The sequence below is a fragment of the Pteronotus mesoamericanus genome, unplaced genomic scaffold (genome assembly GCF_021234165.1).
Source record: "Pteronotus mesoamericanus isolate MK-2021 breed Mesoamerican mustached bat unplaced genomic scaffold, CSHL_Meso_final scaffold_476, whole genome shotgun sequence".
NCBI classification, from domain to species: Eukaryota; Metazoa; Chordata; class Mammalia; order Chiroptera; family Mormoopidae; genus Pteronotus; species Pteronotus mesoamericanus.
In genome coordinates, this window is record NW_026555318.1 from 2,837,703 (window position 1) to 2,864,085 (window position 26,383).

Sequence of the window (26,383 nt, forward strand, 5' to 3'; positions counted from 1 at the left end):
GTCTCCTTTCAGATGCCTTTGCTCAACGTTTGGGGTTTCTTTGGTGATAGATGACCAGCTCCTGGGAGTCCTTTAACCCCAGCTGTAGGTTTTCATCTACCTGCGGTGAATGGATGGGGGGATTGCCGCCTGTCTGCAGTGTCCCCTTTTCCCCACCTCAGGGGTCTCCCCTCGTTCTCCCAGAGAAAAGGTGCACTTCCTTAACTCTTTCTACTTGGGGATTTAAATGGGGTGGCCCTTTCTTTTTCCAACCTGGAGTATTTAGGAAAGGTAGGAGGCTTTTCCTGGAGAGGGAGACCACAGACTTTCCTATGAGGATCTTCCCAAACTCCAGAGCCAGTGTCCTTGTCATGCCCCCTCTCCCCAGCTTTCTGGCAACATTGCCTGGTAGAAGCTCCAGGATGGAAGCCCCTTGGGGAGGGATCTGGGTGGAAACTGACGGGCATCAGATGTAGTGCCATCTGCCTGCCCAGGACAACCCTGAGGGGTGGGCAACCCGCGATGCTGCTACCCCCCCCCCCATGCCTCTGCCTTTACCTGCCCCAGGAATGAGCTTTGCCTACAACATCCCTTGTCTGCTGCCATCGGAAAAGGGGCTCTGTCTGAGCCTTCCATTCCCGCGTCACCTGGGTGTGGAGTCCACGGAACACTCTGGTCCGCCTCATTTTGAAACCAAAAACTGATCATTCACTCTCACCCTGAAATCCCAGGAGAGAGGCCCTTTGGGTTGGTGCTGAGAAATGACCACCACCCCAGGGGTTGCCTTGGGACCACAGATCTCCCCTGGGGGGGCTTGGCTGCTGCTGCTGCTGCTCTGTATTTGCCTCTTGTGATCCTGTTCTTTACCCATGTCCATGCCACTCCCCCCAGGAGAGGCCTTCATGCCCCCCTGACCTGGAGTGTTCCTCTGCTTAGCATTCCCATCGCCCAGCAGCCCTGCCCCTCCCCAGCATCCCAGCTGGGCCAGAGAGAGCCGATTGTGCCAACGAGGACTGGGCCCTGCCCGGCTGCCCGCCTCAGGGATGGGCACCTCACGCCTGTCTCGCCACCTCCTGTGCCAATGTTGTCCCACCCCCCCACCTGGGGGTGGGGTGCAGCTTCCACTTACTGGTTAGAAGAGACCACTCCTGTCTGGTACCCTGTGCCCCCATCTGTCTGTCCCTCTGTACTCCCCTAGGAGAAGTATTTTGCCACATATAAAACCGCCATCCTGTCCTTTGCAGCAGCCTCCCAAGCCTGCTTTGTTCCCTCCCGCTACAGACTTGCCAGCCTAGGCAAGTGGGAGTTACCGATATGCAGGGGGCTGGAAGGGGTGTGTGCAGAAATAAGCTGTGCGTGGAGTTGTTTACTCCACGGGAGAGATGGGGCTTTGTTTCGTGGCTCTCTGATGCGTTACATGTGAGCCTGACAGGAGTTGTGTGGTCAATCTTAGTCCCCACTCAGCCCCTAACCCATCTCCCCAAAAGGAGCGTCAGGGAAAATGGGAAGCTGAGGTGGGGAACTGGGGTGTCATGGGAGTTGTGCAGTGGGTGAGATCCAGACCCGCTGGCACAGTGCCTTAAGGGCTTGTGCTTGTTTTTCTGCTCCTGCGGCCTCAGCTGCTCCCCAACACCTAAGGGAGGGAGGGACTGGGTTTCTGGCTTTCTTCGCTGAAGCCCCGGACAACTACCCCCTTCCCAGCCCTGACTTGGGGGAGGGACAGAGAATGGGGAGTCCCCCAGTCCCAGCCTGAAAGATCAAGAAAATCAGCAGGTAACTGCCAGTTCCTGCCACTGTCAGCTGGCAGGAAGCAGACTTCTGAAGGTTGTTATTGCTGCCACCTGTGTCTTGTCTCACATAGCACCCACAAACCATTTCTCCACTTTGCTGGTTTTTGGCTCGGGGGTGGGGGTGGGCCTGGAGAGCTAGAGCTCTTTGGTCTTCAGCCTGAGTGCTCCTCTGCCTGGTGTGTCCGTGTGTGTCTAGAGGGCAACAGACATCCAGACCCACCCCTCCCCGCAGATGCGGGGTTAGCAGACCCAAGGAAAGAGGGACGGGGCAGCCCAGGGGCCCAGTGGCTGGCTCAAGGTCCCCAGGGAGTTGATGGCAAAGCTAGCACTGCCGGGGCTGGAGCCCAGTCTCTGCCTCCCTATGCAGTGCTCTTTGCACTGCCTTGCAATGCAATCATTCCCTTGTGTACTCACTGAGCCAACATTTGCTGAGCGCCCACTATGTACCAGACACGAGTCTAAACGGGAGCCACAGGCAATTCGGGACAGCACAATGAACTGTCTGATGTGGGGGACACTGGGTCCCTGAACCTAGGAAAGCCGGGAGAAGCTTCCCGGAGGAAATAAGGCTTGAGGGGAGACTAGAAGCAGAGAAATGGGGAAAACGTTCAAAGCAGAGAAAACTTGGTAACATGCAGAACATGTTCTTGGGCTTCACTAGTGAAACATGCTCCAAGGTGGTGGTCAGAGGGCAGTGAGCAGGAGCAGGTCACCATGGGCCCTGAGTCATGTTAAGGAGCTTGGGCTTTGTCCTGAAGTTGGTATGCAGAAGGATTGTTAGCAGCGATGGCGAGATTGCTTTGGTTGCAGTTTGGAGCATTGATCGGAGGGTCTAGCCCGGAAACCCTCTAGCAGGTGGGAGATGAGAAGGGCCTGCATTCGGCCTCGGCAGTGGGATGGGAAGGGAGGCTGTGGCTGCCAGAGACATCTAGATGTTAGAATCAGGAGCTTTGGAGAGCAGTTGGAGGTGGCCTGTGAGAGAGAGGGAGGTGTCGGGGTGAGTGTGGGTCATAGAAAGCAAGCAGGTTAGAGGCAGGAACGATGTCCAGCTTTGGACAAGGTGGGTTTGTGGCGCTGCGGGAGGACAGCCAAGAGAAGAGCAGAAAGCAGCTAGGAGCTTGGTCAGGAGCTCAGCAGAGGGCTCCCTCCTGTGTGGAGTCTGCTTTTTGAATCAAGGACAGGGATTATTAACTCTAGTTTACAGGTAAAGCTCAGGGAGATTAAAAGTAACTCATCCATAGTTACGCGGCCATGGAGCAAGAACTTCTTTTGGATTTCAAGTTTTGTTTGTCCATGATGTCCAAGTCTAGGGCTAATTCCCCTGCCCCAAGATGGCCCAGCTTCTCTGAGGAGGGGGCTTGGAGAGGAAGAAGTGAGTGTTTAAATATGTTTCTGTCTCCTCCCCATGTACCTTCTGCCTGAAATTGCATTTGCCCATAGCTTATAGGCAGGGATATTTCTAGGTGGCTTAAAAATATTGAGAGGAGAGAGAGGTTCTTGGTAACCACAGCCCTCAACCGTCACACGGTCAGCACATTGGCGGTTGTCCATATGTGAGGATGTCAACAACCATGAAAGTCGCTGGGACTAGGCCCAGAGGGGCTGGTTCTACTACCACAGCCCCCTCAGGGGCTCAGGAACTGAGGCACTGGGGACCCCCTACCTGACTTGCTGCTTCTATCTTTGCAGTACGTTCTGTACCTGAGTGAGCAGCAGTCCTAGCTATGGCTGAAGGTTTCCACCAATCGAAAATAAAATGAGCTAGGCTAGGACCACCACAGCCCAGAAGCGAGGGGGTGTTCCAGTCCGGCACCCTAGAAAAAAAATCTCGTCTCAGCTCCAGTGATCACACCCTCAGAGAAGTATGCCTTGGCCCCCTTCTACATCAGGCCTTCCCACCCACTGTCTCTCAGGGCGTTTGTTTGGTTTTGGCTTTGGTGCCTGTATGTGTCTCCCCACTAGACAGTAAGCTCTATAGGACCCAGACTGGGTCGATTTTGTCTCCTTGGCATATTTCCTACCCCCTGACTCACATTTGTCAAATGAATGAAAAATGAACGAGATGCCCCCAAGATCCAGACTCAGCCTCACCACGAAGGCAGCTCTTGTTTGTTTACTGAGCATGCTCCTGCTAGCAGAATGTCACTTTCAATTCTGCAATTAAATGGTGGGGGTGGTGAAGGGGGCAGGGTGCATGCACTTAGAGGTTCCTGCCCCCCACCCAGGAAACAGATGGCGAAAGTGCTTAACACATTGCTGCTCCTCCCGGAACCCTTTGGTGCCTCTCTACCCTTCTGCGCCCAGTCGAAGGCCCAGCTCCTTCTTTCCCAGGGCTGACATGGAATTAGCCAGATGGGCTCTGCTAGCCAATTCTTCTTCCTTCTAACTCTGCTACCAGGCTGGCTGGGATGAAAATCCTGTATTTAGAGAACTGTTTTTCTCTCTTCACAAGCTTCCCAGCTTTTCTCAATTCTCTTCAACTTGTGCTCGCACTTTTTTTTCTTCTTTTTTTAATATTCCAAACACCACTTCTCAGGCTGTAGCTTAACTCACTATATTTCAGTCCAATAGCAACACATTCCTACTGTGTGCCAGGCACTGGACCAGGTGGGGAGGGTAAGGGGAATACACAGCTGAGCAAGACGTGAACCGCCTCCTCCAGGGCTCATAGGTGATTGGAAGAGAAAAGCATGCCAGCCTGCAGTCTCAGTGTGGAGAGAAGACCCATTCGGCCGGAGAGCCAGGCCAGGGCTTGAGAAGTAGGTGGCTTTTTTGGCAGGTGTTACGATCCCAGCAAGTAAGAGCTCAGAATTCAGAGTTTTATCACACACACTTTATTGTTTGGCCAAATTTTTACCTGCGCAGGGGCAGACCCTCCACCTACGAAGGGCGCGCCGCTGCTAAGGCACTAGGGTTTTTATACATAAGCGGAGCAAGCAAGCAGGGTACAAGGGCGAGAAGTGGCAGTTAGCGATAGGCTACTTTAGGCAGCTTCTTTTCTGCTGATTGGGTTCAAGGCTGTTACTGGACCCCCCTCTTCTGTCTTTCTCTGGTCAGGATGTTTATCTGAGGCAAGGCTCAACCGTTGCCCTATGCCTCCTCCTCATTCTTGTCGACTCTGGCCCAGCTGCATGGGGGCTGCACCCTGATATGTTTTTCTTGGTATTAGTTCCTCCCTTACCTCAGCTTTGACCCTGCTCTCACGGCTCCCTCAGCAGGCAGCTAATGGGTCTCAGGAATCCTCTCCTCTGAGGGAAAGGCATTCAGGTAGATGAAGTGCAGAAGAAAAAGCACAGTTGGAAAGAGCTGTGCATGTGTGAGCAAGGACCAGGGGGTAGAAATGGCAGAGAAGCTGCAAAGGCAAATGGGGCTGTTTGCAGAGGCTCTTTAATTTCAGGTGAGGAGACTGATCTGAATCCAGTGGTCAATAGGGAGCCACTGAAAGTTTATGAGCTGGGGAGGAGTAAGACTCCGAAGGTTAACAAGGCTGTGGGGAAGAGGCCCCGGTGAGAGGGGACAGAGGCAGGGAGGCCAGCCGTGGCGTGGGGTGGAAGGAGCCAATTCTCTTGTGCGAGGGCTGGTGTCTCCCAACCACCCCTGTAGCCTGAGATTGGTTTGCCTTCCCCACTTCTCTTTTTGTTTTCTGGTTTTTCCCAGTTTAAGCAAAGAAGGAAATTCACAAAGAGCAAGCAGCAGCTCCAGCCTGGCTCTCTGGGTCCAGGTTCTCTGCTGGGTCTTAGTATCTGGGATCCCTCTGCGGGGTCTCTGGCTGAGAGATACCCATTTTGCTCCATCACTGTCTTCAGATGCCTACCTACCCTCTGGGATCGGGGAGCTGTGCCTGCACAGCTGGTTTGTCAGGAAATACAGAAGTAGCCCTGGTTTATTCGTAGAAGTTGCCTATCACCAAGGGACCTGTGAAAGGAGGGAGACCCTGCCCTGCCCCAGGGGAACTCATCTTGAGTGGGCCTACAAAACCCACGCAAGTGAACAAGTAGGGATCTGCTTAGAGTCAAGAATATTCTCCCAGCTCAGAGAGAGAGGAACAGGGAGCCCCATCTACCCCACACAGCTGGTAGGGGGAGAAGGTGAATGGCCAACGGTTTTGCTTTAGTCTCATCCTCTAGACATGGCACTTGGAGAAGGGTGAGCTGGGATCTAGTTGTGGGACACTGTACTGAGTCTCCTGGATTTGCAGTGGGGGAGCAGTCCACCCAGTGAACTTTGGAGTTCTCTCAGGATGAGGGGGAGGATGTGGAGTCTGGACTCCAGTTTTCCTTGCACCTCCAGGGCTCTGGACAAGGAATTTTTTTTGTCCCCATGACGTCCATAGCATTCGTGAGGGGTCAGTGTCCCAGGGAATTCCCAGGCCCCGAGGAGACTCGTGAGGCTTCGGTGACCTCATAGACCCCTCCCGGCCCTCCCCCGAGGGCGGGGCTCCATGCTTCGGGACTCGACCCCGGCCCCCGAAGGCTACCTAGTCCTGCTTCTGCCTGGTTCGGGTGGCGCCATGGGACAACTGATCACCAAGATGATGGGCATCTTCGGGAAACAGGGTAAGGGGCGCACAGGGCATCCAAACGACCGCTTTGATCCGGCTCCCACCTGGGGCTCCCGGGATTGGAGTTGTCGGGGCGGATACGATGGGGAACCTAAGACTGGGAGGGTCCCGCGTGGACGCTCCTTGCCTGCTGCACAGTCATCCCTGTCCCTTCCCTGCCCGCTCCTCTCGGGTCGCGGGCGTCGGTGCGCACCGGGGCGCAGGGCTGGGCGAGACTCCTTCCTCCGGGTAAACGCCGCCGCCGATTTCCTGCAATCGTGACTGCGCTCTCTACACTTTCCCCGGACCCTTCCTGTGGGCAAGCCCAGAGCTCCTCGGCCCCTTCGGACGATCACTTTTCTGGAAATGTGGAGCGAGGGAGATGGGGCCCCGCTCTCATTTCCACTGTCTGGGAGTGGTGCAGGTGTCCTGGGGGCCGGTGGGAAAGAAACCTGTCCTGTTGCTTCTCTTTTCTTTCTTTCTTTTTCTGGGGGTGGGGGTGGGGGTGGGGTGCGGGGTGGGAGAAGGCGGCTGGGGAGCAGAAACGGTACCGGCCTGCTGGGAACACTTGTTTCCAATTGGGAGGCCTAGTGGGTCACACAGCTCCTTGGTCATCGCGTTTGGCCCTGACCCTGTCCTTCCCCCGGATGCCTCCAGAGCACAAGGTTATCATCGTGGGACTGGACAATGCAGGAAAGTCCACCATTCTCTACCAGTTGTAAGTGACTCCGGGGGTGGGGAGAGGGGCGCTGTGCTTTCCCACCAGACTGACAAACATTTGGACCAATCACCGGAGCCCTTTCCTCGGTTCCCGGGAGCAGGGCTGTGGGGAACGCTAGCGGGACCTTTCTGGTATGCGCCTCACTTCGGTGGCCCCTGGCCTGGCATTCGAATGTGATCGCTATGGGCAACCCCACGGCCCCTGGCCATCTACCCCCCGGCCCCTGCCAAAACCGGTGGCGGGCTTGACGCTGGTGGGCAGGCAGGTTCTTCCCGCCTCCCTGCTCTTTGCTCCCCCCCTAGCGGCAGGTCCCTCTTTTTTAACTCGGGCACTAGACCTTTGCACCTTCCTTTCTACAGGCCCAAAGGGCAGGGCCAGCCCGTTTTGGGTCCGCGGGGCTCCGTGGCTCCCGGTCTGGCAGAGCCTGGCGGAGCCTGGCACATGTGCTGAGTAATTTCCCATCGCAGTTTTTTCCCCTAAATTCACTCCCTGGATGGTACCTCTCCCATTCTGGAGCCTCCAGAGTATTTACTTAGGACAAATTTTCCCCTGAAAAAGTGATATATGTAAATGGTTTTTAAAAATTAGAAGAAAAGGAAAATCCAAACAGTACAAGAGCATACAGTGAAAAGTAAGGCTCTTTGCCCTCTAACTCCCAGTTTTACTTCCCAGGCCTTCCGTCCAGAGGAATGCCTTCTGTGTAAACGGGTGTGTGTTGGCTATGCCACTATAAACAGAGCACCTTTCTGATGGCCCGCACTCGTGTCTGTCTCATTTTTTCAAATCCTTCGCTGTTGAAAGTGTGGTCCACAGACCAGCAGCAGCATTGGCATCATCTGGAAGTTTGTTAGAAGTACGAAATGCTGGGCCCCAGCCCAGACCCCCTGGATCAGAATTTGACTTCTAGCAAGACTCCCAGGTGATTCAACTGCATATTAAAGTTTGGGGAGACTGCTCGACAAAGCCTCTCCTCTCTGGAGTCCAGGCCCCGGCAGGACCTGGTCTCACTCCTGTCTGCATTCCCCTGTGCTCAGTAGAGGCTTGTTCAGCCTGGGCTGATTTGTTCTGACTTAGAGTCAGCCTGACTTGGGAGCAGAGGGGTCGGAGGCCAGAGCTGGGAGTGGGCTGGGCTGAGCTCTTGCTACCCTCTTCCACCTTCCCAGCCTGATGAATGAGGTGGTCCATACGTGTCCCACCATTGGTAGCAACGTGGAGGAGATTGTCCTGCAAAAGACCCACTTCCTCATGTGGGACATAGGGGGACAGGAGGCTCTGCGCTCCGCCTGGCACACGTACTACTTCAACACTGAGGTGAGGTGGGCACTGGGGCCAGGGGGGCTGCGTGACACTAGCCAGCTGCTTAACCTCTCCGGGCCTTGCTTCCCCCACTTGTGAGATGGAGACCGTAATAATGACCTCCCTGAGTTGTTGTGAAAATTAAATAATAAAATAATAGCTAATGCATGTGTGTCAAATACTTACACAGCACAGTGCCTGTTAAAATTTTTGAATATTTCCTAGCAGCTTTGTCTGCTGGCTGGCAGCTTTCTGTCTGATGCATTGGATGAGTAGACCCTTTGTCTTCAGGGGCCTCACTTACTCTGGAAGCAGTAGCATTCAGTGGTTTCATTCCTGGAATGAGACAGCGGAGTTCAAATTCTAGCACTAGCACTCACCAATGATGTGCCTGAGGGCAAGATATGTCATCTTGCTGAGCCTCAGTCTCCTCATTTGTAAATGGGGATAATAATACAGTTGACCTTTGAACAACCTGGGTTTGAACGGCTGGGGTCCACTTATATATGGATTTTTTTCAATATATAAACAGTCAGCCCTCTGTATTCCTGGGGTTTGCACCTGCAGATTTAACCAACCATGGATCAAATACAATATTTTCAATCCGCGGTTGGGAGTCTGCCAATATGGAAGGCCAACTGTATGCATTGTTCTGTGGCCATTTTATATAACAGACTCGAGCATCCACATATTTTGATCTCCATGGGAGCCCTGGAGAAGTTTTGGGGGAGTTAAAAGTTATATGTGGATTTTCAGCTCTGCGGGAGTTGGTGCCCCTATCTGTTGCCTTGCTCAAGGGTCCGCTGTAGTTTCAGTGCCAAAGGGCTAACTGGAGTCATGAATGTCCAGGGCTTGGCATAGCCTCTGGCATGAAATCTGAAGTTGTGCGGAGTACTCCCTGTGTCTGGTTGGAAAGAGGAATTGAAATGGGACTAGGACAAAAATAAACAAACAAACAACAAAAAATGGGACTGGGAGGTGAGATCTCGAGCCTGGACAGTGCACTTCCTGCGGGGCTTGGATCGCGGTGGTGCAGAAGCCAGTGGGGCGCGCAGCTGGGCCGGAGGCGTTTTCAGCAACGAGAACGCCCGCCACTCATGGTTCCCCTCTGCTGCCCAGTTCGTCATCCTTGTGATTGACAGCACAGACCGGGAGCGGCTGCTGACCACTCGGGAGGAGCTGTATAAGATGCTGGCCCATGAAGTAAGCCCTCTGTGGTTGGGAGGGGTCCCTGTGTACGAGCTGTGTGACCTCAGCTTACTCACGGAGCCTCTCTGAGCTTCATCCCTGATGACGCAGTCTCTGAGAGCCTCTAGCTAGCAGCTTGGGCGGGGCTAGTTTATCTCAGATGAAGGATCATAATGCCCTCAGCATCGTTGGCCACAAAAGCCAAAGTTGCTGGTTCAGGGTCCTAACACCATGCCCCATTCTCTGTGGGACCCCAAACAAGTCAGTCTGCCTCTCCAATCCTGTTTCCCCAACTATAAATTGGGGGGAACCATTGAATTCCTACATTATGGAACTGTTATAAGATTATATGAGCTGGTTTGGAGCCATTCTATGAGCTGTCAGTGTCATTTGCAGGGGTTGCTATGTTGGGACAGGGCCCCCCATCCCCACCCCACTTGGGCATAGGTCTCTCTTGCCAGGATAGCAGGGGAGCCAGGGGACACTTGGGGCACTGGGAAGAGAGGCTGGGCCCTGGCAGGCTGACTGGAGCTGAACTCCTCTGTCCACAGGCTCTGCAAGGGGCTTCCGTGCTGATCTTTGCCAACAAACAGGATATGAAGGACTCCATGACCACTGTGGAGATCTCCCAGTTCCTCACCCTTAGTGCCATCAAAGACCACCCGTGGCACATACAGGGCTGCTGTGCCCTCACTGGGGAAGGGTTAGTGGCTGCCTCACCTGGACCTCAGGCCTGGCCAAACCAGCGAACAACTGACCATCAGAACATTCTCCTGCCTCTCCTGTCAGAACCTGGTTCACAGTCAGTTGAGTCAGTTGAGCACCTTCCCACAGTTGAGGTGCTGTGGGTAGGCAGTGAGCGAGAGTCCTGCTTTCAAGGGGCTTGTTCTAGTGGGGAGAAACGCGACAGTCCACCCAAACACAAACATTTTAGGTACTGATAAGTGCTGGGAAGAAAGTGAAGTTGGATCTCAGTGGAAGTCTGGTTTAGCTCTGGGGGTCAGGGGTGGCCTCCACCGGGAGATGTCTTTTGAGCTAGGCCTGAATGAAGAGGAGGTTGCCATGGGAAGGCCAGGCACAAATCTCCCAGACAGAAATCACCAACTCTTTCTGACCCTGAGTTTTCTGACCTGTAAAGAGGAGGGTGATTATACCTACTACCCCTGAGAGCTTCTGTAGGGAAATTGTATTAAGCACCTACTAGTGCCAGGTGCTGTTCTAGGCACTGGGGAAAAGCATATGAAGGAGCAGTGAACGAAACAGACAAAAATACCTGCCCTCATGGAGCCTACGTTGCAGCGGGGGAAAAGGACAATAAACAATGAAAAAATATATATGTATAGTAAGTTAAAAAGTGCAAAGTGTTCAGGGGAAAGTTCAGTTAGGAAAGGAGATTGGAAGTACATGGGGAATGTTGCAGCTTTAGATAAGCTCTCTAGTGAGGGATGGCTAAGAAGGTAGCTGCTGAGTAAACTCCTGAAGCATATGAAGGAGCTAGGTCACGGTCATATAGAAAAGACCTTGTATCAGGTCTGAAGAGTTCCCTTTCCTCTTCCTTCTCAAGTGGAATCACAGCAGGCTGAGGACCTAGGTGGCTGGTTGAAGAAGGGGAGGCTTTAGGCAAGTCAGCCCAAGGAACCACACATTTCTGGTACAGTGTCTTGCTACTCCCTGAGTCAAGGGGACCTCCTTCTCCCCCAACCCACAGTCCGTTCAATTCAACCAGCATTTCCGAAGTACCCCCATGTGCCATGCACTCTCCCAGGTAATAAAGACATGACCAAGACACCCCTTGCTCTGGCGTTGCTTACAGTCTAATGGGAGAACTTGCTTATGAGGTCTTTTCCCAGGCCTTTGAAGTCTCCCTGGTGCAGCCTCCTGCAATGGAGTGGGTAGGAAGGTATTTATCCACAGACATAGCTAAGGTAGGTCTCCAGGCTACTTCCTTAGAGAAGGGCCCCCTGCCTCCCAGATATCCAGAGGCCTCTGCACATTTCCTCCTAACCTTTATTAAGGTTTGTAATTATGGAAGAATTGGTTTAATCCTTTTGTTTAATATTCATCTCCTCTGCTGGAGATAAGCGCAGAGGGCAGCGCCCAGCGCAGTAGCTGATGCATAGTGTGTACTCAGTCTGTTCACATTCGTTGACTGAAAGATTGGATGTAACTTCAGTTGCCCCCTCAGTCGACTTGGGACAGGGGCTGGGGGCTTGAAGGCCATCATCCTCATGAAATAGGCTGATCGTTGCCCTGTTCTTCCCTTCCTGCAGGCTGCTTGCTGGGCTGCAATGGATGCAATCTCAGGCCACTGCCAACTGATGTCCCAGCCCGGGACCAACCGGAAACTTTGAGGTTTTGCATGGACTACATGGGTGGAAAACCCAAGTGACTGTTTATTACTTTCGACGGTTCTCAGGTGGGAGCAGGGGCTGGTATGGACAGTGAAGATTGCCGCTGCCCACCCTACTCCACACAGAGGAGCTAGACTGTATACCCTGAAATGCGGCGGACAGGACAGCAGCAGAAGCTGCCCCTCACTCCACGGAAGCAGGTGTCCTTCTTGCAGGGTGGATTAGGAAATGGAGCCTCCTCCCCTTAGCTCTCAACCTCTCTATGGGAAAAGCAGGGTGGCAGGGGGTGGGTGGCAAAGTAAGAGACTCCTTTATTTCCTAGAAACTCATTCTTAACCCCTTCACTCCCACCCCAGCTTTCTGGCTCCTCAGCCACCTTTGGGCAAAAGGATATTCTAGAAAGGTGAAGGGGGTGGGCTCAGGGGAAGGAGTGCAGACCCAAAAGCTGGGAGGGGAGAAGGAGTGGGACAGGACATCCCAGAAAGGAGCAGTCCTTGGCGCCGCAGGGAGTTCCACTCCTCCCTCGCCTCCCCATTCCCTCTGAGATGCCAGCTCTGACCACAGCTTTTGAGCTTTGAGCCTCTCCATCTATGCCCTTCACTTCCAGTGTCCTCCCAATGTCAATCCCACTCCTGCCAAATGTCCCACTTGTCTGTCTTTTTGTAATCATGTTTTTCACATTGTATTAGGGTTTTTATAAAGGTGTAATAAATGCCATTGAAAAGTACTCACCTCTTACTTCCGCCTGCAGGAGAAGGGGCCCTTCGGAGCTGAAAAGATCCAGGAGTCCTATCTAGGTCCAGCTGGAGACAGGATGGAAGTCCAGGCTGCCCTGTGCACAGGGAGCGGTGCTATTACCCCAGCAGGCCCCGATATTCTTGGGGTCAGGGTGTCTATCTCCTTCTCAAGTTAGGCAGTGGGTATCTTGGCGAGAGTCTAAACACAGATGTGAAGGACCCAGGATTCTTTAAATCTGTGATTTTCCTGAGGCATGATTGTGAAGGAAGAACTCAGAAATTCTAGCTGTTCTTTTCTTCTTCTTCTTCTTCTTTTTTATTGAGGAAGAATGTTGGAGTAGTACTTGACCATGTGTATGAAAGTTCCCACTTAGTGAAGTCAAACTAGCTGTCCTTACTCAGATTCTGGTTTTTCTTTCTTCCTATTGGATTATTTTAGCACAACCCCAAGATAAAAACATAAATCGATGCCATTTCCTTATTCCACAGAAATTAATCCTCATGAGAAAGACTCATGTGCACGTGGGGGTATAGCTCAGTGGTAGAGCATTTGACTGCAGATCAAGAGGTCCCCGGTTCAAATCCGGGTGCCCCCTCTGCGTGCCTAGGCTTTTCAAGTTTTCTTGGTTCTGCAATCCAGCTTTAAGTTCCCTTGCCAGTGACAGGAAATACGGCCTCGGGGCCCAGCCAACGTCTTTTGTAGTCAGAGGACAGAGGCCCAGATTCTACCAATCCACACGCTCAGCTTTGTGTCTAGAAGTGGAATGCGTTGGCGAGTGTGAGCGAGGGCTACCGGGTTGACCCAGGGGGACTGTATACATAGAGCCCACTACGCTAGGTAGGGGGGAGGCGGGCACACTCCCAGGTCTGCGTGATCAGTGACCCGATGGTAGTTCCCAGCGAAGGAAGCTGAGTTTCTAGGGACACTGGGGCTGGGGAAGGACGGCCCGGGGAAGCCCGCGTGACAGTGTAGGAAGGAGGGAGGGGCGCGAACAGCAGTAAGGGGGCTCTAGCAGGGCAAAAGGGGTCCCCAGACCAAAGGAACCCCCGGAAATGAGGAGATCTTAGAGATCTCGAGGGACTTACCTTACCACATGTCCAAATTGCATTTTTTCACACCATCAGTAGTAGTCTTTAGCTCAAAAAAACCCCTGAATTCAGAGATAGAACCACTTGAAATTTGTATCTTTTAAAATCTTGGACTCTGCTCTTGGGAAGCATCGCGCGGCGTCTGAGTATAAGCAGTGCTAAGAGTCTTTTCGCAGGAGCACTTGCAACGTGGGGGTATAGCTCAGTGGTAGAGCATTTGACTGCAGATCAAGAGGTCCCCGGTTCAAATCCGGGTGCCCCCTTCCAAGTCTTTTTATAGCCCCACATTCGGTGTCTAAAGAAGGTTTCCTTAAAGCTTCTCTTCCACATTTTTTTCTATCGACACCTCCTTCCTTCGTTATCTGTTTTTTGGGCAGACAGAGGCGGTGAGTGCAAGAAACAAGAATCCTACCGCAGTGGCTCTCAGATACGGTCCTGGAGACCAGCACCACCACCTGGGAACGTGTTAGTAATACAAGCTCTCGGCCCCATTCCAGAACTACTGAATTAGAAACTTGGGGGTGTTGCCGAGAAATCTATTTTTTAATAAGTCCTCCAGGTGGTTCTGATGTACTCTCAAGTTCTAGAGGCTTACATTAAAAACATTTACACGTCGTTGGCTTTTAGTTATTTCCAAGTTGCTGTTTCAGCCTGAGCTCTTGTAGAAAACCTTATAAAACAGACTTCGAGGGCACCCCGAACTGGGGAATGTACAAACAGGCCTGACCGGAGCTGCAATATCGTCCTGGACCTCTCATTTTGACCTCCCAGAAGATAGGGGCGAAGAGATGTGGACCAGTTGGGCCAGAGCCGGAGCAGGTGTACAGCGTCTGGGCAGGTCCGGGTAAGTGCGGGAAACCCCAAAACACGCACGTTGCGGGTTGCCACATGGCCACTAGAGGGCAGCAAGAAGCCGTAGTTGGAAGAAGCAGTCTACAGCGCCCGGCGCAGATAAAACGCCCCTTTTTAATTACCAATTTTTAAACTATAAAATAATAACCATGTAATTCTGAAACATAACAATATCACACTCAAGCTCACCATATGACATTTTATGTGAAATATTCAAATTGAACCTATAGATTATTTGCATCCATGTTATTACCCTACCAACCACACTCACTCAGGTAGGCCTTAGTTCTGCTGGACCCATTCAAACCTATTCGAGTCTGCAGAATCGGGATTTAAATTAGAAAAGGATTTACCGACAGGCCTTGCCTTGTCCCAGCCTAAGGGAATAAGAGGGTTTAGGGCTGGAGGAGCCTGTTTCTGGGACCCTGGGTCCTGAGGAAGAAGGAACTGGGATTCTGAGAAATTAGAGAGCCTTTAGTTCTGTATTCACTTCGGCCCACTCTGTTCCCTTTCCTGTCCCCACGCATGTCCCTCCTCCTGGGAAAGTCCCCCAGTGGCCCTCAGCGTCCATACCCCTCTCAATGATTTTCCATTTCCTAGGCCCCAGGCCTGCAGAACCCAGGGTGCCCTCCATGCCTCACTCTCCCACCTTCCAGCGCTCCAGCTCCTTGCTGTTGCACGAAGTAGGTCAGGGGCGGAAAGAGGTACCTCCGAGTCCTGACCTGATTCCCTGCCGTCTATTAAATCTAAATTGCTGGTATTTTTATTCTGTCCTGGAAGAAGAAAAAAAAAAATCTATCCCCAGAGGCTGGTGTACGGTGGTGGTAGGGGGGTGAACCGCCTTCTTGTTCTGGGGCTGGCTTTGAAGATTGACTGGGGAGGTCCCTGAGTAGGCCTGGGGTCCCCAGAGAAGGGTGGGTTACCTTCTCGGGGTGGGGAAAGGCCCAGCCTATATCAAAACAAGGCTGAGCCAGGCCCTCTCCACCGCCAAGTCTGCAGGGCTGGGGGGCAACGTGGTGCTGGAAATGGGGGGTTGTGTGGTAAGGTGGAGAGAACCCTGGGAGGGGGGTGGGATTCAGGTACCAGCTGCTGAGAGGAACTGGGGAGTCTTTGCTGCAGGGGAAATTCCGGGGTGGGGTGGGTATCCACAGAACTCCGAGGAAGAGCTCAGGAAGTTGGGAAACCTGGTGGAGCTGGGGGCGGGGGGCATGGCAGGAGCCAAGACCCGAGGAAGGGGCGCCTGTCCCTTCCTGAGGTGTGGTCCCTTGGATCTTTGCTGCTTTCTCCAGGGGAGTGGAGGAAGGGAGGAGAGGCAGGAACTAAGGTGCGGTGTTGGGGTGGGGGTGCGCTGATGCTCTTCGGGATTCTCTCTGCCCAAAGGTCTCCCGCCCCGTCCGTCTGCCTACTCCGTCCCCTCCCCCCGCTCCCTCCTCCCTCAGGAGCGGGAGCGGCTGCGGGAGCCGCTGCGGGAGCCCTCGGAGAGTGCCGGGGGAGGGCGTAGAGCGCCGGGGAAGCCTGGGGTGAGCTCCGAGGCGCCGCGCCCCCCGCCCCGCCCCCTCCCGGTCCGCCGCTCTGCTCGCTCCCCTCCAGCTCGCGCGCTCGCCGCTCCCGCCGCCTCGTCGAGCCCCGCGCTCCGCCGCCGCCTCGCCACCCACCCCTGCGCCCGCCAGCCTCGGGGACCGCGCCGCCGAGCCCGGGCCCCCTCCCTCGGCTGCAGCGGGCCGGGGGCGGGTCCTGGCGCCCACCATGCGGGGAGAGCTGTGGCTCCTGGTGCTGGTGCTCCGGGAGGCTGCCCGGGCGTTGAGCCCCCAGCCCGGAGCAGGTAGGACTGGCCGGAGTTTTTGCCGGGTGGGCTGGGGGCAGGGAGGGGGCAGGTCGACAGGCTTGGGCACGGGCAAGTACCGAGAGGCTGGTGATGTCGGGGATGGGTGGGGGTGGGGTGAGGGTATTGTAGGCGGGAGGCCAGGAGCCCTGTGGGCTGTGGCAGGTGGACAGGGACCCCACTTTTCTAAACACATAGTGTGCGTAAGTGAGGGTGCAGGCACCAGAAATTGTCCTCCTGGAAGGACACTGAAGGTACCCCTGTAAAAAGGGGCTCCATGAGGCAGTGGGTTGCGGCCCCGAAGGGAACAGTGGGCAGGTTATGGGGACCCGTGGCCACATGGGGCAAAGCTGAATTCTGATGAGACGGGGCGTCTGCCCAGCTTTGCCTCCTCTTTCCCTTCCTGCCCCATCCCCGAGCTGACCCCAGGTTGGATCTGAGTCGGACTTAGGGGCTGGGTGGGAGCAGACAGGGGGATGGTGGAGACCAGCATCTCTCCCAGAGGAAGGGCATTGGTGGCCTGGACTGAAGCCTTTCTCTCCCTGTATGGTACCTGGAGAGCGGTTCTGGGCCCAGGAAGAAGCAACTTACTGCGCCTGCATCCTCCATCCCCCATCCTCCAGGGTCCTCCGCTCAGTATAACTGCTCTGCTCTGCCCTGTGCCCTTTGGCCTTCAGTTGTTCTGGCTGTAGACTGGCAGTGGGGATGGGAGCACCTGTCTACACACTCCTCTTCCTCTTACACCAGTTTTCCGCAACCATCTCTCCCACCTGGAAGTCCTTTCTGAGATCTATCTTGAATCTCTCATGTTATAAAAGAACCATTTTCCAAACAGATAATTTTACATTCTCCTCCTGTAACCAGACCTTTTCTGGGGTTGGGGAGGTGGGTAATTTCCAGTCAAGTCTCTTAACAGAATTGGGAAGAGAGAGGTCTGCGCCTTACTGGCATAGGTGTGTGCCAGATGGAACAGAGCAGTGTGTGTGTGTGTGTGTGTGTGTGTGTGTGTGTGTGTGGTTGGGCTGCTAGTTCTCAGGGGTATGCTAGCATCAAGTACAGTGTCAGTGACAGCATTGTTGACTTTAATGGTCCCTGTGTGTTGCTGACAGAGGCCTGGGGCCCTGTTGAGAAGGAGGGTAGGGAAGGGTGCTGATGGTGGAGATGTGGGCAGAGAGCAGTGGAAGCTGATGTGGTGAGAGGCTGCTGGGGTGGAACCACCCCGCCAGCGTTCAGGAAGACCACACAGAGAACGGCCAGACACTTGGCTTCTGTTCCCGGCTTCTCACGTGCTGTGTGACCTTGAGCAAGTTATTTTCCTTCTCTGGGCCTATTGCCTCATAATAAAGTGAAGCTAAGGGCAAAATCTTTGTCTCTTGGTGGTGAAATTATGAGAGAGCTTCTTTTTGTGATTGTCTTTCTTTTTCTGATTTGTTATGATATGTATGGGTGATAACTTAAAAAAATATATATATATAAAAGAAGAGGTTGGCCAGGTCAATTTTTGAGGTCCTTTGTAGCCCCAACAAAGCTGGTGGAATCTCCTGAACTCAGGAGGTGACTGGGTTGATGAGGGAGGGCTCTGAACCTCTGCAGAGCTGGAAGAGGGCTGGGGAAGGGGAGCTGGGGGGTAGCAAGGGGGCGGTGGCCAGACCTAGGCCTGGCTGAAGGCCGCCCCTTCAGAACTGGGCTGAGGAAGGAGACAGCTGGAACGGGCGGCAAGAGCAGGGCAGGCAGAGACTTGAATCATCTCTAAGTGGAAGACGTTCAGTCTTCTTGGCTTTGACAGAGATTCAGCCAGAAGAAACGGACTTTCTCTGCAGCAGGAGAGATTGGTTAGACCTGAAGGAGCTTCAGGAAGCCAGAGTGGGTAGCTGTTAGCGGGTGTTTTGGGGTAGGACAGGTGTAGAGGTGGGACATTCTGGGGGGACCACTAAGGGGGGGCCTAACTCTGAGGGCTGGTGGAGCCTTTGCAACTAGTGAAAGGGCAGCTGGGAGCGAGACCTGAAGGGGCGCTGCCATTGGGTGTGGAGGGAGCCCTCTGGGCAGGGTAGGGGGATGGCTCGGGGGGAGCTGAGCTCTCCTGACTGAGGTATCCTGGCCACCGTAAGAAGAAGGTGTCTTTAGACTGAAAGACGACACTGGCAACTGCCGAGAATATAAGAGGATTTATTATATGGTAATTTACTTACGGGAAAATCAGGCCTGAGTGGACAAACGGTCCAGCAGTTTTGCACAAATCTCTGCTAACAGACCCCTGTTGTAGTGCTTTTCAAATAGTATAACGCAGGTACTAATGGCTGACAGGACAGAGGGACAAAGAATGCAGCAGCATCAGGGACCATACCTCCTGGTGGTCTTGTGATAGACAGTTGTTTATAATCAATATTTTTTTTACCAGTTTGATATTTGTCTCAGTCGTCATGGGATTCGGGCTGTTACTAAAAAAAAATATTTATGGCTACATTTTAAGGAACACAGATAATCATGCACCAGAAAGTTTGAAATGGTTGCTAGGGACAATGAAGTTGGTCAAAGGTCAAGCATGAAACTTAAATCTGGGACACAGAGATGGGGTTGGTTTTGTTCACATCTACATGTGTATATCTCCTCTCCCTCTTGATGGATTGGTGGGTTTGGTGGAGACTTGGCATTTCACCCATCATTCGAATGGGAGCAGGAGAAAGAAGATATAGCACGGCTCGAAGACAGAGTCAAGGGGAGGAAGAGACCAGGAGAACCTGGCAGGCAGACAGGTGGACAGACAGGCAGATGGCCTTGGGGTGCCTAGTGGGAGCAGGGGACACGAGGGTCTGGCCCAGGGAGAACCAGAGGTGTCTAAAACAGACACAGAAGGAAGAGGCAGCTGGAGGTGGTGTTGTGGCCTCGGAGTCAGGGGACCAGGCCCAGTACCAACCCCCTGGTGACCGTGGCGACGTCCTTCTTTCTCGGCGCTGTGGTCGCCCTTTCTATGAAATGGGATTTGGACTAGATTGTCTAGGGTCCGTTTAGCCATGAATCTGCTTCCAGCCTCCTCCTCGCCACCAGGGGCTTCCAAACAAACCAAGACTCAAATCCGAATTCTTAACGTGGCCGTCAGACAGCCTCTCCCTGCCCTCACGCCTGCCTCGCTGTCCCCATTCTGTCCCTCAGCACGCTTGGGCTGCCTCCCTTCGGACCTTCAGGTAACTGGCTTCTCATCCAGGTCTCAGTCAGCTCAAGGGCCACCCCCGCAGAGAGCCCTCCCTTGATGGTTCTGGCCAGAGTAGCAGCCCCTCCCCGCTTTGTCTGCCTGCCTTCTTCATAGCACGGATCCCCACCTCCCATTGTCTCATCTGCCCTATCATTGATTTCGTGTATGTTTTATCCACCTAGAATCTGCATAGGCACAGGGGTTGTGTCACCCTGATCACTGCTGTCACCTCAGCAGCCAACATGGCACCCAGCACACAGCAGAGTCTCAATAAATGTCTATTGAGTGAGTCACAGACACCAGACTCTTCCTTCGAGAGGAACTCACAGGGAGCCAGACTCTTCTTTCCTCTTCTCCCTTCGGAGCTGCTCGGTGGTCCCTTCCTGCCAATTCCTTGTGCCTCCTTCCCTCTTCCCAGGTGGGGGTCGTCAGTGGGACCTGCCCGCCAGCAGGAGGGGAGAGGGTACACTTGGGGGCTTTGTAACTAGGGGGCAGGATTTCAGCTCAGGGCCTGGAGCCTTTCCCCAGCCTCTCAAAAGGTGGGTCCTCATGGGAAACCCAGGGAAGGCTGGACCCTGCTCGGTGCTTTGTGTACATTATTTTGTTAAGGACTCAAAACGATCTACCAAGTGTAGGTTTTTATATCATGTCCACTTTACAGAGGAGGAAACTGAAGCTGATTTGTCCAGCATCATAGTAAGTAGTAGATTCAGGCTTCGTTCTCAAACTTGTCTGATTCCACATCTGTGTTCTTTTATTGCTGTGACATTGCAGTGAGAGTTTCCAGTGGGGCTGTGCCCCAAGGGAAGGGTCTTCTCAGCCCTGTGGATCTTGGTGGAGCCTGCAGATGCACAGGCAGCAGCGATATGTTGGGATCAGGGCTGGGGTGGCCCATGGAACATTTGGGACGAGGGAGAGAGATGTCAGAGGATGTGCTGGGAAGAAGTGACATCTTGTGAGACTTGAAGGATGAGCAAGAGCTCATGGGGAGAAGGGTTTATTTACGGAGCAGAGTGATCCTGGCTGAGAAGCTGCATGTGTGAAGCCTTGTGGCCAGAGAGAGCCGGGCCGGGTCCTGAAGGGGCTTTAGGGAGCCAGGAAGCTGGAGGAGAGAGCAGGAATCCTGTCACAAGCGGCCTGGAATGCTGGGGAGAGTCGCTGAGCCTTCAGCCCAAGGGCGGTGACGAGTGGGACGCATGCACGAGCTGAAATCAAGTTCATCCTCTCGTCTAGGTGCTCTGTCGGGCGTGTGAAAGACCGGCTGAGCGCATTAAAGTGGAGGCTGAGGTAGCGACTGGACCGAGTGGTGGCCATGGGTCTGGAGTGGCAACTTGGGGGATGGGTGGGAAGAGGGTGGCTTGGACCAGACACTAGGATGGCATGACTTGGCCTCTTGAAATCATCCCATTGCTTCTTGCCCTGGAGCAGGGGGTGGCACGTGAAGGGGGCTAGGGCACTACCCCCGGGCTGCCCCCTGCGAGACAGGGAACAGAGTCTCCCAGGGAAGCTCCCAGGTTCAGATCCCACAGTTCTCAGAGCAGGGCACCCAGGAGCCCAGGCCACATTCCAGGCCCGCCCCGGGGCGGCCCCTGCACCTTAGGAAACAGCCTGGGGGTGCTGGTCACAGCTTGCTGCACTTTCTGTGGTCTGAGCAGACCCTGGAGCCAGGCTACCTGAGCGCAAATTCTGCCACGACCACCTGTGTGACTGTGGGACAGTCCTTAACATCTTTGTGCCTCAATTTCCAAATTTGTAAACTAGATCCAACTAAAACTAGCACCTATGTCATGGGGTTATTGTGGGGAATAAAAGAGTTAATTTATTTAAAGCACTTGAAATAGTGCCGGCACAGAGTAAGCATTTCTCTAACAATCAGCGATCATGGCTATTTTTACTATTACTATTGTGACATCTCACTGGACCGTCTGCTACTTGGGGCTGTGGGTGAATGAGTAGATGAATAAGTGAACAGCCTGTTCTGGAAGCTTCTTGCCCTCGCTCACAGGCAGAGGCTCTACAATGCAAGGCAGAAGGTAGAGCGGGCAGTAGCTCAGGTTTGAATAGGTGTGTAACACATGCGTGAGCACACAGGGTGGAGGCAAGGGCCTTCAGGCAAGTCTGTGTGTGTGTGTGCATGCGCGAGTATGCACAGGCACGTGGGCCCTTGCACACACACACGTGAGCAACCAGCTGCGTTGGCTCCCTCCACGGCTGAGGGGGTGATGTCCTGTCCTAGCCAGCAGGGAGAGGGAGGGTGGCAGGGAGGCGGTGTGGAAGGCAAGATTTAGGGCTAGGCCAGGGTAGGGCAGACTCTGGTCTATCCTTTCCCTCCCCTTCTTCAGGAACCCTGCCTCTGATCCTGGCCCTGAGCCCTCTATTTAGAAAGCCTTCTAATTTGTTTCTCCTTTGAGGCTTATAGCAGCTGGTACCATAGGCGTGATTGTTGTCCCCATTTTAGGGATGAGGAAGCTGAGGCTTAGAGAAGTAAAAGGATGGGTCCAAGGTCGTCAAACAGCTTGCGGGTACAAGTGTGTTCACTCCAGCCCTCCCTCTGGCTGGGCATCCCCCTCCCTGCCCGCTTCCCAGGCCTCGGGCCCCTGCCCTCCAGGCACCCTCTGGTCTCAGTCGCAGCATTGCAATGCCTGCAGATCCCCAGCATCCCTGTCCTGGCCAGTCGAACCCCTCCACTCGCTCTGCACATCCTCCTTTCCTGTCCTGGCTCCTTCCCAGGCCTCAGGCTGCTTGCAGGAGGACCCAGGGAGCTGAGCAGACCAGCCCAGCACAAATAGTCCTATTTCTCAAGGCAGCCGTGGGCCTCACCGAGAAGGGCAAGGCAGCGCTGGCTTGAGGTAGGGACCGGGGCAGGCTGTCTTCCCAGGACTGGGCCCCAGTCCATCTCAGCCAGTGGGCATCCTCGGGGAGGGGTCTGGAGACCACCCTTCTCCCTATCTTCTCCAGAGCATCTGGTTGCGATTAGGGGCAGAGAAGTGAGAAGGGGCCGGCAAGGGTCCAGCAGGTGCCAGCTGCCAAGAATGACTTAATTGGATAAAATGTCTAATGACAAACCGGAGCCTCATAGCAAAGAGCCCTGGCCGCAGCCCCAGGCCTGGTCCTGGCCAAACCTTGTCTCAACCTCTGTGCTTGCTGGCTCCCAAGTTACCACCGGTATCGTGTACTCAGTTATGCAGTGATGGAGCACCTACTGTTTGCTAGGCGCTGAGGGTGCACACTGACAGAAGGTGGGAGAGTCCTGGGGGCGCCAGGGAGACAGGGGCATAATTTCAGCACCAGTGGATGCTCTAGGAAAGGGGGCGACATCCAGGAGCTCTGGGGAGTCGGTGGGCACAGGCAGAGGTCGCAAAGGGCACCTGACCCAGGGGGGGCCTGAAACTGATGAAGATTGCGGGGACTATCAGGTCCACCTGTTTGGTGGTCCGTGTCCCATACACACATCCCTAGTAGGTGTGGAAATGGGAGTGACAATATAAAACATGTCTTTGAGGGCACGCGTCTTTCTGAAATGCACAAGCATGGTTTCTGTGTCATTTAGGAAACACTTAATGAGGGAGCTGGAGAGAACATTGAGCCTGGGAGTAGCTGCTAAATGGCCCGGGGCGGGGGGACACCACTTTCCAACCCTGTGCCATGGCAGACATTGCTAATGGATCATCATAATCTTTCCTGCTAAACACAAACAGGAGCCTCAGAGCTCTTCTGATAGAGCGCTCCTGGCTGTCACTAACTAGAGATGCGTTTTGAGATGAAAGTTATTTGCCATCCTTGATGGCGTCCAGGCTCCTTATTTTGTGGGGAAAATGACTTGCTCAAGGTGTTGGAAGGTAGTGGTAGGATTCCACACTGGTCCCCACTATGGAGACGTCTTTGACTATCACCGCCGGGGAAGAAGTGGTATCTAGTGCGAGAGGCGAGGGAGGCTGGTAGACATGTCACAACGCTCAGGAGTTGCACCCCCCAACAAAGAATTATCCAGTCCAAAATGTCCGTAGGACCAAGGTTCAGAAGCCCTGAACTAAAAGAATTCTGCTCTCTGGCTTCCAGTCCCCAGAGTCCCCTGGAGGGTGAGAGTATGTATCATTTCTGGCAGAGAAATAAGGAACTGGTTTGGAAGGTTCCAGAGCAGTGGTTCTCACCCTTGTCTGCAGCATCAGGTCCAGGGCTTCTTTGTGGCTCCCCTGAGGATCATTTAAGAATCCTAACGCTCGGGCTACCCGCGGACTGACTACATCAGCGTCTCCGGGGCGGGATGCCGACGTCAGGAGTTTTCAAAGCTCCTTGGGTGACTCCAGTGTGTAACGCAGGTTAAGAATAACCACTGCTTTGGGGGCCGATCTCCCTGGGTGTGGAACTTGTCTCCATCCCTAACCTGCTGTGCGACCTTTAACCTCTGTGAGCCACTGACTCCCGTCTGAAATGGAGAGCGTCCTCTCTGCTGTGGTGAGGACTGAAAGTGTCATGTGTGTGCGAAGCGCATGGAGCAGAGCTGGGTACATGTCTCTCAGTGCATGTGGAGTGTCTCCTGCCCTGGTAGTCGGTGTCCCCAAAGGCAGTGATGGCATGGGGTCGGGGCCTCTGCAGAGTAAGATCTCTACTCTGGACTCCCAGGACTCAGCTTTCTGTCCCCTTCTCCCAGGTCAGGATGCAGGCCGAGGCTCTGGATGGGCCGCCAAGGGGACCATGCTGGGCTGGCATCGGAGAGCCCGAGAGAGCCCTGGGCCAGTGTCGGAGCCAGACAGGACCCAGCTGAGCCAGGACCTGGGCGGGGGCACCCTGGCCATTGACACGCTGCCAGATAACAAGACCAGGGTGGTGGTGAGTGCTGGAGGAACGGGGGCGGGGGGCCGGGGGGAGTGGTGGGGGGGGGCCCACCAGGCGCCCCAGGTACCCTCGTCAGACCCACCAATCGCATGTCCTTTCGTGTTGGCCCTGGAGGTCAGCGTGAAGAAGGGGATTTGGAGGAGGATGGAAGCAGGGCCCAGCCTAGGTTGTAATATCTTGGCATCTCAAGAGTGTCATTGGTTGCCTATCCCCTCGTGGCCTCCGAGAGGTAAAGTGATTTGCTCAAGGACGCACAGTGTGTCCACAGCGTTCTGACACTGCACTGCACACTCCCGCTGCTTTGGGCCTCCACTAAAAGCTGAACGAGGGTGGCATTCTTAGTCACATCCCGCTGCCAGCTCTGGCCCCTCCGCCACCTCATTTCTGTGCCATCTTCAGACTGTGTGTCCCCAAAGAGTTCATGGCTGCAGAGGCTCAGGCTGCTCAGCCTCGTGGTGGGGAGCTCTGAGCAGAGGAAACAATGAGGGTGAAGCCCGGGAGAGACCCTCCTCTGCCTGGGCCGTGCAGGGAGGTCGGGGATCAAGGCCAGCCTCACAGCATCTCCTGCTCTCCAGCTGGCTTTCTGAAGAGGGGTGGGGGCGGGGCTTCTGCATGTGTGTGGGTGAATCTATAAGCATGTGTGCATGTGAGCAGGAGTGTGTTTGCATGTGAGCCTGAGGGTTTTGGTATATTATGTATGTATTCTTGTGTGTCTGTCACCTTGGGCTGTTTGTGAGCATCTGTTATGAGTGCGTATATGCCTACGGCTAAGAGTAAAGAGGATGGATTCTCAGGATGCTGAAAAGCTATGAAACAAGAAGGAATGAGAGGATGTGCTTCTCAGTACATATTTCTTTATTTTATGTTTTCTTAACTTTTTTAAAATCAAAGAACTGTTTTACAGATAGTCAGAAAGGTCAAATAATACTAAAATTGGAAAACAAAACACACTAGCGGCCCCCCGCCCCGTCCCCCGCCCCGCACAGCGTCAAGCATTTCTGTGGCTAGTTACTTCCATATTTCTAAGTAATTTGCTTGTTCTGCTGTCTCTTGATTAATCCATTTAGACATTATCTGTTGACTGCCTGTTGTGTAGATGAAGATTCGTCTTTTATATACTCTCCCGAGCATCGTTTTACTTTCTCAATATTTTTGTTAAATCCATATGCTCTGCTTTATATTATTATAATCATGTAAATATTGTTCACCACTAATCCAAGCAGGGTGATAGGATTGTTTACTTTCTCATATATTTTTATTTTTCTTGGATCCCTGCCCCCTCTACTTGCTTAGTTTTCTGTATTTACTACAGCTATACATTTTTACACACCCTTTGGCTGTGTTAAAAAAGAGACCATAGGCCCAAAATGGAGTCACTTGTGCTAAGCCCATGGCACAAAAACCAACGCTTAACACCTAACTTAATTACAGTGTCAACCTCTCTCCAGAGCAGAATCTTAACCAGTCAGTGTGGCATTACCTGGTCAGCTCTAGTGAGGTTATCGGCCTGATAGGCTTCTGCCATCCCCTGAAAGAGGGTGACCTTGACACAAACAATCTATTCTTTGCTAGAAACTTCCTTCTGTCTGCGAGATGAGATGCTGCCCAGCTCATGAATCATTCAATAAAGCCAATAAGCTTTTTAAAATTTACTTAGTTGAATTTTGTTGTTTAACAGCCTCAAATATATTTTTGGGGTAGACAAACCTGTCAGTTCTCCCCTGCCCCACCCCCTCCACTGACGCCTGTCTCTCATAGTCCTGCTCAGCCCAGACTGGCTGTTCCCCATCTGCCCCGCAGCTATCCTGGGACCTCCCTTCCTCCGTCAGATGGAGGCCCTGGTCTCTCTCCCGTGTTAGGTGTCCTATTCTCTCACCCTGTGTCTTCTCTTTCCTGCTTCCCCCCTTTGTTTAGCCTCCTGAGAAAGGTCACATGGGAGAAAAAGTTCTTTTGAGAGCTTGCATGTCTCAAAATGACTTTATTCTGTCTCAC

General features: G+C 53.6%; 2 protein-coding genes and 2 non-coding genes across 4 annotated transcripts in view; all 4 read left to right on the forward strand.

Moving 5' to 3' along the window:
• The first annotated feature begins 6,279 nt into the window (after nt 1–6,279).
• ARL5C (ADP ribosylation factor like GTPase 5C) lies at nt 6,280–11,954 on the forward strand. The gene is made up of 6 exons (XM_054593646.1): nt 6,280–6,325; nt 6,967–7,027; nt 8,194–8,341; nt 9,446–9,529; nt 10,066–10,217; nt 11,785–11,954. Exons 1-6 carry the CDS (start codon nt 6,280–6,282, stop codon nt 11,831–11,833), a joined length of 540 nt encoding a protein of 179 aa, XP_054449621.1. The 3' UTR covers nt 11,834–11,954.
• Nucleotides 11,955–13,126: 1,172 nt separating this feature from the next.
• TRNAC-GCA (transfer RNA cysteine (anticodon GCA)) lies at nt 13,127–13,198 on the forward strand. Its single transcript has one exon. It is a non-coding gene; the product is annotated as a tRNA-Cys (tRNA).
• Nucleotides 13,199–13,882: 684 nt separating this feature from the next.
• On the forward strand, nt 13,883–13,954 carry TRNAC-GCA (transfer RNA cysteine (anticodon GCA)). Its single transcript has one exon. It is a non-coding gene; the product is annotated as a tRNA-Cys (tRNA).
• A 2,208-nt stretch (nt 13,955–16,162) lies between these two features.
• Nucleotides 16,163–26,383, forward strand: part of PLXDC1 (plexin domain containing 1) — a 63,461-nt gene continuing 53,240 nt past the window's right edge. Inside the window, exons 1-2 of the mRNA XM_054593633.1 lie at nt 16,163–16,365; nt 24,207–24,385. Coding sequence (XP_054449608.1) covers nt 16,290–16,365; nt 24,207–24,385 — 255 coding nt within the window. The 5' untranslated portion in view covers nt 16,163–16,289. The remainder of the gene's footprint in view (nt 16,366–24,206; nt 24,386–26,383) is intronic.

What these genes read in the sequence shown, in the direction of transcription:
- ARL5C (XM_054593646.1), top strand. Translation starts at nt 6,280, where the DNA reads ATGGGACAACTGATCACCAAGATGATGGGCATCTTCGGGAAACAGG. An exon ending in TCCACCATTCTCTACCAGTT is followed by an intron (nt 7,028 to 8,193) that starts GTAAGTGACTCC and finishes CCACCTTCCCAG; the next exon opens with CCTGATGAATGAGGTGGTCC. An exon ending in TGTGCCCTCACTGGGGAAGG is followed by an intron (nt 10,218 to 11,784) that starts GTTAGTGGCTGC and finishes CCCTTCCTGCAG; the next exon opens with GCTGCTTGCTGGGCTGCAAT.